Here is a 12,623-nt window from a genome sequence, read left to right on the forward strand (position 1 = left end):
CTTGCTGAGTTAATTGTGTGTGAAAGGCAGACGTGGTTGGTTCAGTCTGTTCAGCTCTGAAACTAGTTTACTCTGACCCTGGTGTTAAAGAGAAAGGCTACTGCTTTTTACAAATATCCCTTTCATTGTCCTGTCTAGGATCTTCAGATGAAAAACACAAGTCCGACTGCTTAGAAAAGTAATTACACACCCCTCCTCAATGTGCCACAGGATTTTAGGCCTCATTCATGTCAGTTGCATAAACTGTACAGTAACACTTTACAATAAGGTTCATTAGCTAACATTAGTTAACATGAACTAATAATGAACTGCACTTATAAAGTATTTATTATGTTAATTTTAAAATTTACTAATGCATCATTGTTAACACTAGTAAATGCACTGTGAAATGAACAAACCATGAACAGCTGGATTTTTATTAACTAACGTTAACAAAGCTTAACTAATGCCGAACAGAGGTGTTGTTCATGGTTAGTTCATGTTAACTAATACAACCTTATTGTAAAGTGTTACCAACTGTACTTGTGAGACTGGTATTAGAACTGTGGTGAGAGCAGGTGGTAAATAGTAAAAAAATATTTAAATGGGACGTAATGTGTGAACTTGGCATTGGTCCTCAAGTTCACACTTTCCTGTGTTGTACATTTTTTTACAAGTAGTTCTCCTCCTCTTTATTGCCAGTGAACAGCCAATCTGTTCATTTAACGTGAAAACTTACATTTATGGAAGAAGATCATTTAAATAAGAATAAGACTGACATGGAACATAACGTTTTTAACATCCCAGTAGAAATATATGTTTATGTAGATGAAGATACATTAGGAAAACACTGCATTTGTGTATTTGTAAAAAAAAAAAAAAAAAAAAAGGGTCTCAGACTTCTAAAAGACTCAATCCGTTGCTTTGGTGTGTGTTTGTGTGTGTGTTTGTGTGTATGTTTGTGTCCAGCTGGCGCGCGTCTTGCACTGTTGGAAGGGAGTCAGAAACCTAGAACCCTCCTTTGTTGGGAAACGGAACAGAACATTCATTTTATTGCTTAATTAGGCCACTGGCCCTTGAGGAGCCTCAGAGCGACCGAGGCCAAAGAATCACAAGAATTATAAAGTCATCTTAAAAACTCTCTGAATTAAAGGATTAGTTCACCCCAAAATGAAAATATCCTGATAATTTATTCACCCCCATGCCATCCAAGATGTCTTTCTTTCTTCAGTCAAAAAGAAATAAAGTTTTTGGAAGAAAAGATTCCAGGGTTTTTCATCATATAATAGTTTTCAGTTGCAACCAAAATGCTGAAGGTCCAAATCAATGCAGTTTCAAAGCGCTTCGATGGGCTCCAGAGGCTCTGCGTGATCCCAGATGAGGATAAGGGTCTTATCTAGCGAAACCATCGGTCATTTTCAAAAAACAATTTAAATGAATAAACTTTTTAACCTAAAGTGCTCACCTTGTGCAGCTCTGCGAGGTGCTAAGGATGACGTAATCACGTCGGAAAGCTCACACTAGACGTAGGCAGAAGTACCGCCCCGTGTTTACAAAGTGCTCGTTTGAAGACTAATATAAACGCCTTTTAGCAAAAAAAAAAAGGTAAAACAACGATATATATACCTCATTTTGAAGTTGAAAATTGAGTGTTTTTACTAAAGGGTGTTTGTATTAGTCCTTAGCACCTCACAGAGCTGCACAAGATGAAAAATTTAGGGTAAAAAGTTGATTCATTTAAAAAAAAAAAATTTAAATGGCTGATGGTTTCGCTAGATAAGACCCTGTTCTTCATCTGGGATCACGCAGAGCCTCTGGAGCCCATCGAAGCGCTTTGAAACTGCATTGATTTGGATCTTCAGCATTTTGGTTGCCATTGAAAACCATTATATGATGAAAAACCCTGGAATGTTTTCTTCCGAAAACTTAATTTCTTTTCGACTGAAGAAAGAAAGACATGAACATCTTGGATGGCATTGGGGTGAGTAAATTATCAGGAAATTTTCATTTTGGGGTGAACTAATCCTTTAATACAATTTAGTTTAATACTTGACTTGTGTTGACATAAAAATGTTTAAAGAGTGTAGAGTCTGTGCGATAAACTTTAGCTGAGTCATGGTCATGTAGTACTTTTTATACCTATTTATATGTCATATTTATATTTAATATATTTTGTCTTTTTTTAGGCAAGCCCCACAGACAACAAAAAGAGGCAAAAAGCGACAAAAGGGGAAACTGAAACGAAAGAAACACATGGGGAAAAAGTCATTGTATGTTCATATTTACATCTTAATCAGTATTTTCTTCTTATTATCTGAATGTTCTGAAAACAAGATAAATACACTGGAGAAAATGTCAATTATTAGGTTCTTTTAGAGAATATATCTTGAGATACACCCCATTGGCAAATTGTGTTTAAACATCAGGTTTAAAAAAACATCATAATGTTATGCACAATGTTACAATCTTGTTTTCAGGCTGTTTGGATACACTTTGATACTAAAGGATTACCATATTCATTTACCATGGTATTTCCATTTGCACTGTAAGGTACTTCAAAGACTAACATGGTACATTTGGGTGCTCTTTTGTCATTGTGGAAATTATTATTGATGTACGTTTAATAGAAGCCGTTTAGCAAAATGCTTAATAATTAATCTTTGCTTTTACCTTTATTTATTCAGCACCATCAATATTATTAAATATTAAAACCTATTTCGAAGCACATGAATCCCACGGATGAGTTTCTGGTTAAAGAGAACTGAAAACGTTCCTCAAAATCCCTCTTTTTTGTACGTGCCGTGCTGCACATTTGCTCATGCAACATTGACTTCCACTCAGACAACAATTAATTAATTCCGGTCGAAGGGAAAGAATTCATCAGTTCCTCTCCTTCCTTTTCTACTTTTGTTTCTTCGTCATTGGTTTTCGGTGAGGGCAAGTGAAGGGCGCTCCTTTTGGACCGTCTCTACCTCCCTGCTATCCATCATCCACTCCTCCATGGATGGAGTCAGTGGCAAGTGTGAAATCAGGCTAATTTGCCAGCCAGAACGCCCCTCCCTTTTCCTCAGCCTCCCCTCCACATGCTCTATCAGCCTCTCAAACAACTTCCACACAAAGATTGATTTTCTTCCTTAATTAACTCTCAGCTATACACTTCTCTCCAGTTTTGGTTTAGTTAAAAAAAAGAGAGGGGGAGAGAGAAAAAAACAGCCCCATCAGGCCACCATCCCATCAGAGACGTCACAAATGAGACATCAAAGAACGGCCACAGACAATATCCAGAGTGTATCTGTGGTGCCGCCGTCCAAAAAGAAGATCAGGGCTGATGCATGCTCAGAATGCATTAAGGGTCTTTTTGTGTTTGTTACTGAATTTAATTTCAAGTCTAATGTGGAGATGCAGGCTCCGGTCTGGTTTTGCAAAGTTAATGATTGCAAGGGCCGACGTGCTCTTTGTCCGTTGTTGCGGTTTTACATAATTCTCTGGGAGCCGGATTTGTCAGAACATGTATGATCAGAATCGCTTTACTCAAATCGCTTGGAGGCTTTTCTTACTATTTTAAAAGTCCTCATATTGTTTGGACCTCTGTGCTCTTGACAGTTTTCACAACTTGAAATTGAACTCATAGGAATTGTTTACCAAAATAATGTACGTATCATTCTATGGAAGCTTGTTAACACCACAGAATAAAAAGAAAAAAGGTAATTTACGACTTCTCACAATTCTGAATTTTTTCAGAGATTTTCAAGGGGAAAAAAATCAAAATTTAGTTTGTATCTCACAATTCTGACTTTATATCACAATTCTGACTTTATATCTCACAATTCCACAATTCTGACTTTATATCTCGCAATTCTGACTTTATATCACAATTCTGACTTTATATCACAATTCTGACTTTATATCACACAATTCCACAATTCTGACTTTATATCTCGCAATTCTGACTTTATATCACAATTCTGACTTTATATCACACAATTCTGACTTTATATCACAATTCTGACTTTATATCACACAATTCTGACTTTATATCACAATTCTGACTTTATATCACACAATTCCACAATTCTGACTTTATATCTCGCAATTCTGACTTTATATCACAATTCTGACTTTATATCACAATTCTGACTTTATATCTCAATTCCACAATTCTGACTTTATATCTCAATTCCACAATTCTGACTTTATATCTCACAATTCTGACTTTATATCACAATTCTGACTTTATATCTCAATTCCACAATTCTGACTTTATATCTCGCAATTCTGACTTTATATCTCACAATTCTGACTTTATATCTCGCAATTCTGACTTTATATCTCGCAATTCTGACTTTATATCACACAATTCTGACTTTATATCACAATTCAAATCAAATCAAATCACTTTATTGTCACACAGCCATGTACACAAGTGCAACAGCAGGTGAAATTCTTGGTGCAGTTCCGAGCAACATAGTAGTCACGACATGACATGTACAACATTTAGAGCAGCATCAGATTACACTGATGCGCCCACAATTACTCACAGCACAGTAAACTCTACAATAAACAATAAATAATTTACACAATGTGAGTGTGGTTCTCACAATTCTGACTTTATATCATGCAATTCTGACTTTATATCTCGCAATTCTGACTTTATATCACAATTCTGACTTTATATCACACAATTCTGACTTTATATCACACAATTCTGACTTTATATCACAATTCTGACTTTATATCTCGCAATTCTGACTTTATATCACAATTCTGACTTTATATCATGCAATTCTGACTATATCACAATTCTGACTTTATATCACACAATTCTGACTTTATATCTCGCAATTCTGACTTTATATCTCGCAATTCTGACTTTATATCTCGCAATTCTGACTTTATCAGAATTCTGATTTTATATCACACAATTCTGACTTTATATCATGCAATTCTGACTATATCACAATTCTGACTTTATATCACACAATTCTGACTTTATATCTCACAATTCTGACTTTAAATCTCACAATTCTGACTGTATATTTCGCAATTCTGACTTTATATCACGCAATTCTGACTTTATATCACACAATTCTGACTATCACAATTCTGACTTTATATCTCGCAATTCTGACTTTATATCTCGCAATTCTGACTTTATATCACAATTCTGACTACATCACAATTCTGACTTTATATCACAATTCTGACTTTATATCACAATTCTGACTTTATATCACAATTCTGACTTTATATCTCACAATTCTGACTTTATATCTCGCAATTCTGACTTTATATCACAATTCTGACTTTATATCTCACAATTCTGACTTTATATCTTACAATTCTGACTTTATATCTCGCAATTCTGACTTTATATATCGAAATTCTGACTTTATATCACAATTCTGACTTTATATCTCACAATTCTGACTTTATATCACAATTCTGACTTTATATCACAATTCTGACTTTATATCTCACAATTCTGACTATATAACAATTCTGACTTTATATCACAATTCTGACTTTATATCGAAATTCTGACTTTATATCTCATAAATCTGACTATATAACAATTCTGACTTTATATCACAATTCGGACTTTATATCACAATTCTGACTTTATATCACAATTCTGAATTTATATCTCGCAATTCTGACTTTATATCTCGCAATTCTGACTATATCACAATTCTGACTTTATATCACATAAATCTGACTATATCACAATTCTGACTTCATATCACAATTCTGACTTTATATCTAGGAATTCTGACTTTATATATCGCAATTCTGACTTTATATCTCATAAATCTGACTATATCACAATTCTGACTTTATATCACAATTCTGACTTTATATCATAATTCTGACTTTATATCTCGCAATTCTGACTTTATATCTCATAAATCTAACTATATCACAATTCTGACTTTATATCACAATTCTGAATTTATATCTCACAATTCTGACTTTATATCTAACAATTCTGACTTTATATCTCACAATTCTGACTTTATATCACAATTCTGACTTTATATCACAATTCTGACTTTATATCTCGCAATTCTGACTTTATATATCGCAATTCTGACTTTATATCTCATAAATCTGACTATATCACAATTCTGACTTTATATCACAATTCTGACTTTATATCTCGCAATTCTGACTTTATATCTCGCAATTCTGACTTTTTATCACACAATTCTGACTTTATATCACACAATTCTGACTTTATATCACAATTCTGACTTTATATCTCGCAATTCTGACTTTATATAACACAATTCTGACTTTATATCACAATTCTGACTTTATATCATGCAATTCTGACTATATCACACAATTCTGACTTTATATCACACAATTCTGACTTTATATCACAATTCTGACTTTATATCACACAATTCTGACTTTATATCATGCAATTCTGACTATATCACAATTCTGACTTTTTATCACACAATTCTGACTTTATATCTCGCAATTCTGACTTTATATCTCGCAATTCTGACTTTATATCTCACAAATCTGACTATAACACAATTCGGACTTTATATCTTGCAATTCTGACTTTATATCACACAATTCTGACTTTATATCACAATTCTGACTTGATATCACAATTCTGATTTTATATCACAATTCTGACTTTATATCTCACAATTCTGACTTTATATCTCGCAATTCTGACTTTATATCACAATTCTGACTTTATATCTCACAATTCTGACTTTATATCTCACAATTCTGACTTTATATCTCGCAATTCTGACTTTATATATCGAAATTCTGACTTTATATCTCATAAATCTGACTATATAACAATTCTGACTTTATATCACAATTCTGACTTTATACCATGCAATTCTGACTTTATATCTCGCAATTCTGACTATATCACAATTCTGACTTTATATCACAATTCTGACTTTATATCACAATTCTGACTTTATATCTCACAATTCTGACTTTATATCTCGCAATTCTGACTTTATATCACAATTCTGACTTTATATCTCGCAATTCTGACTTTATATTACAATTCTGACTTTATATCTCGCAATTCTGACTTTATATCTCGCAATTCTGACTTTATATCACAATTCTGACTTTATACCATGCAATTCTGACTTTATATCTCGCAATTCTGACTATATCACAATTCTGACTTTATATCACAATTCTGACTTTATATCACAATTCTGACTTTATATCTCACAATTCTGACTTTATATCTCGCAATTCTGACTTTATATCACAATTCTGACTTTATATCTCGCAATTCTGACTTTATATTACAATTCTGACTTTATATCTCGCAATTCTGACTTTATATCTCGCAATTCTGACTTTATATCTCACAAATCTAACTATATCACAATTCTGACTTTGTATCTCGCAATTCTGACTTTCTATCTCGCAATTCTGACTTTATATCACACAATTCTGACTTTATATCACAATTCTGACTTGATATCACAATTCTGATTTTATATCACAATTCTGACTTTATATCTCACAAATCTGACTTTATATCACAATTCTGACTTTATATCTCGCAATTCTGACTTTATATCTCGCAATTCTGACTTTATATCTCACAAATCTGACTATAACACAATTCGGACTTTATATCTCGCAATTCTGACTTTATATCACACAATTCTGACTTTATATCACAATTCTGACTTGATATCACAATTCTGACTTTATATCACAATTCTGACTTTATATCTCGCAATTCTGACTTTATATCACAATTCTGACTTTATATCTCACAATTCTGACTTTATATCTCGCAATTCTGACTTTATATCACAATTCTGACTTTATATCTCACAATTCTGACTTTATATCTCGCAATTCTGACTTTATATATCGAAATTCTGACTTTATATCTCATAAATCTGACTATATAGCAATTCTGACTTTATATCACAATTCTGACTTTATATCACGCAATTCTGACTTTATATCTCGCAATTCTGACTATATCACAATTCTGACTTTATATCACATAAATCTGACTATATCACAATTCTGACTTCATATCACAATTCTGACTTTATATCTAGGAATTCTGACTTTATATATCGCAATTCTGACTTTATATCACAATTCTGACTTTATATCATAATTCTGACTTTATATCTCGCAATTCTGACTTTATATCTCATAAATCTAACTATATCACAATTCTGACTTTATATCACAATTCTGACTTTATATCATAATTCTGACTTTATATCTCCAATTCTGACTTTATATCTCATAAATCTGACTATATCACAATTCTGACTTTATATCACAATTCTGACTTTATATCATAATTCTGACTTTATATCTCGCAATTCTGACTTTATATCTCATAAATCTGACTATCACAATTCTGACTTTATATCACAATTCTGACTTTATATCATAATTCTGACTTTATATCTCGCAATTCTGACTTTATATCACAATTCTGACTTTATATCATAATTCTGACTTTATATCTCGCAATTCTGACTTTATATCTCATAAATCTAACTATATCACAATTCTGACTTTATATCACAATTCTGACTTTATATCACAATTCTGACTTTATATCTCGCAATTCTGACTTTATATATCGCAATTCTGACTTTATATATCATAAATCTGACTATATCACAATTCTGACTTTATATCTCAATTCTGACTTTATATCTCGCAATTCTGACTTTATATCACAATTCTGACTTTATATCACACAATTCTGACTTTATATCACACAATTCTGACTTTATATCACAATTCTGACTTTATATCTCGCAATTCTGACTTTATATAACACAATTCTGACTTTATATCACACAATTCTGACTTTATATCACAATTCTGACTTTATATCATGCAATTCTGACTATATCACAATTCTGACTTTATATCACACAATTCTGACTTTATATCACAATTCTGACTATATCACAATTCTGACTTTTTGTCACACAATTCTGACTTTATATCATGCAATTCTGACTTTTTATCACACAATTCTGACTTTATATCTCGCAATTCTGACTTTATATCTCGCAATTCTGACTTTATATCTCGCAATTCTGACTTTATATCTCACAGATCTAACTATATCACAATTCTGACTTTATATCTCGCAATTCTGACTTTATATCACACAATTCTGACTTTATATCTCACAATTCTGACTTTATATCTCGCCATTCTGACTTTATATCACAATTCTGACTTTATATCTCGCAATTCTGACTTTATATCTCGCAATTCTGACTTTATATCACAATTCTGACTTTATATCACAATTGACTTTATATCTCACAATTCTGACTTTATATCACAATTCTGACTTTATATCACACAATTCTGACTTTATATCACAATTCTGACTTTATATTTCGCAATTCTGACTTTATATCTCACAATTCTGACTTTATATCACAATTCTGACTTTATATCACAATTCTGACTTTATATCTCGCAATTCTGACTTTATATCTCACAATTCTGACTTTATATCACAATTCTGACTTTATATCACAATTCTGACTTTATATCTCGCAATTCTGACTTTATATCTCGCAATTCTGACTTTATATCACAATTCTGACTTTATATCTCGCAATTCTGACTTTATATCACAATTCTGACTTTATATCTCGCAATTCTGACTTTATATCTCGCAATTCTGACTTTATATCACAATTCTGACTTTATATCACAATTCTGACTTTATATCTCGCAATTCTGAATTTATATCTCACAATTCTGACTTTATATCTCACAATTCTGACTATATATCTCGCAATTCTGACTTTATATCACAATTCTGACTTTATATCTCGTAATTCTGACTTTATATCTCGTAATTCTGACTTTATATCTCGCAATTCTGACTTTATATCTCATAAATCTGACTTTATATCTCACAATTCTGACTTTATATCTCACAATTCTGACTTTATATCACAATTCTGACTTTATATCTCGCAATTCTGACTTTATATCACAATTCTGACTTTATATCTCGCAATTCTGACTTTATATCTCGCAATTCTGACTTTATATCTTATAAATCTGACTATATCACAATTCTGACTTTATATCACAATTCTGACTTTATATCTCACAATTCTGACTTTATATCTCACAATTCTGACTTTATATCTCGCAATACAAGATGTAAAACTCAATGTCAGATCAAAAGTCACAATTGTCTTTTTAAAATGTTTTATTCTGTGGCGTAAACAAGCTTCCATATCATTCTGATCCATGATTCTTTTTTTGTTTGAAAAGACAAGGAAATTAATAAATAATGACAAAATGCTCATAATTGTCATATGAAGGCCTAGACTGTCTTCATATCTCACCACCAACAGCTTATTTTCTTCCCTCTCGTGCCAGCAGGACTCTCGTGCCAACTACACCCCCTCCTCCTCCCCCTCCTACCCTATCGCCTAGCTCCGCCCCTCCGCCACCTGCCAGAGAGGCGTGTCCACCATGCCCCGCCCGCAGGATGACATCACAGCCTCCCTCTTGTGAATGCAGGTGCAGTTTGAAGGAGGTGAGCTGTACAAAGAGAGGGAAGACACTCAACGAGCACAGCTGCCGGTAAACACACACACACACACACAGAGCCAAACAACTTACTCAAATGCAACTCAATGTGCTAAAAATAGATCCTTACACGCAATGGCATGGCCTCCATTTGGGATTTTATTGCACAAGGAAGTGTTTCTCCATCCATGACCCGTTGATAAGAGGTTTTGGGGACACGGTTCGATACGAGTTCGGTACAACAGGAAAAAGCAACAAATCCCCAATGTTAGGCTTATTTTCATTCATTATGAACAGACAGTATAGTGCAAATTACAGTTTGTTCCACCTGTGCTGTAACAGTACAGCCTCCTTTAGTGTATTAAGCACTAAGGAGTAAACAGAACGCACTCTTGCATAGGTCTTTTTTTTTTGTAGGGCTGATAAAAAAACAAAAAGGTATTTGGACACAATCAGCTACAAAACTGAAAAAAATGTAGTCTTTTTCTGCCTAGCTCCAGTGATTGGCATGAGTGGGCCAGGGAGCTAGTCACCAATATACCCATATTGTAACGTGTGAGCAGGGATGAAGCTGAGTGAGAATCCAAGTTCAGCATGAATGATTTAATGACAAACAACACACAGATAGTCCAAGAACAAGGGTATCCAAAACAGGCAGGAGCACGACGACAAGAACACACATACAGTGGGGTATTCCAGAAAGCAGGTTATGTGGCATACCCGGGTATGTTTAAAAGTAAGTAAGCGGATAACCTCAACTTTCAGTTCCAAAAACGGAGGTAACTTTTAGGGTATGCAAGCAGCCATAGCAACTCACTCTAAGGAGCAGCTCATGATCCAGGGTTAGTTTGCTTAAGAGATATTCAGATGTGTGTAATTTAAATAATATAGTTAAATTAATATAACTAAATGTGTTATATAGTTACAGTTATAATATACTATATTATATATTAATTCTAAAGCACAATCATAACAAGGTAATGTTTAAATGTTAATTCAATTAAAATATAGTTATTTATTTTATTGTCATTGCACACATGGATCTGCATTAAATTAATTAGCTTCACACAAAAAATATATAATCCTTATTCTCTGTGAATAAAGATTACTTATTAAACGAAGATATTGAGAAAATTCTTGCACAACCACCAAATAGGTGGCAATGTGCACTAAGTAGGTTATGCAAATCGCCATTAAACAGAAGGAGAAGAGGAAGTAGAATGGTGCGCTTTTTCTTAGCGTCTGTTTCCATGGTGAATGAGGCTGTCTAAAATCTCCCTTTGTGTTGCACAGAACAAAAAGTTATACACGTTTGGAACAGTGTATAATACAAAGTTTTTAATAAAAATAATGTATTTAAAAAAAGTTGATCCTCTGGGCCCAGTTTCGAATGTAATTCGAAATCGATGATCGATGCGCACTCTAACGGCTGATATTATCCACAACCCATTGCGAGATGGACGACGATTCGATCAGAACTACAAACGCGTAAAAAAAGAGTTTTAAAAAACTACAAACATGACGGTTACGCGAGTCTGACGGTTAAGTAGAGAGGATTAGATAAAGGGGCTTGAGTGAGCAATTATCAGTATTTAACCTGACAAAAATATATTTATTCAATGTTAGCCACATTATATTTTACCTGCAGCAGCATTGTGAACTTTTGTAATGATACGTTTGGCCATTAACTTTGCAAACACATGAGAGGAGTCTCTGCATTAAAGACCCACGAATGGCAGATCAACGTGCTACTACATTTCTCTCCGATACGGTAGGAAATTAAATTGAATGTGGAGGATTTGAACTGTGACGATGATTGACAGGGCAGTTTAAACGGTGACAGGACGCACGTAACTAAGCAACAGAGTCCGTTAAAGATGACGAAGTAGTATGTCCCAAAGCTTGCATACTCTTCTGCTACACACTCAAAAGTATGTACTTTTTCTTCACAAAAAGAGTACATACTTTTAGGACATAGTATAAGTAGGTGAATTGGGACGCAGCATTTCAGCTGTCTGAACTTACTCACGGATGCATTTTTGGAACCAGCATACCTCGAGTAAGCAAGGTTTGGGTTAATCAAC

At 33.4% G+C, this 12,623-nt stretch overlaps 1 protein-coding gene across 5 annotated transcripts in view; it reads left to right on the plus strand.

Moving 5' to 3' along the window:
- vegfba (vascular endothelial growth factor Ba) overlaps positions 1 to 12,623 on the plus strand; it is a 32,555-nt gene that overhangs the window by 15,965 nt on the left and 3,967 nt on the right. For 2 of the 5 annotated variants that reach the window (XM_079839660.1, XM_079839663.1), the window contains exons 6-7: positions 2,166 to 2,249; positions 10,390 to 10,593. In XM_079839660.1, the coding sequence (XP_079695786.1) occupies positions 2,166 to 2,249; positions 10,390 to 10,593 (288 nt within the window). Of the gene's footprint in view, positions 1 to 2,165; positions 2,250 to 10,386; positions 10,594 to 12,623 lie in introns of all 5 variants that reach the window. The other 3 variants (XM_079839659.1, XM_079839662.1, XM_079839661.1) reach the window with 3 other exon arrangements.

This window comes from Gobio gobio (genome assembly GCF_949357685.1).
Source record: "Gobio gobio genome assembly, chromosome: 16".
Lineage (NCBI taxonomy): Eukaryota > Metazoa > Chordata > Actinopteri > Cypriniformes > Gobionidae > Gobio > Gobio gobio.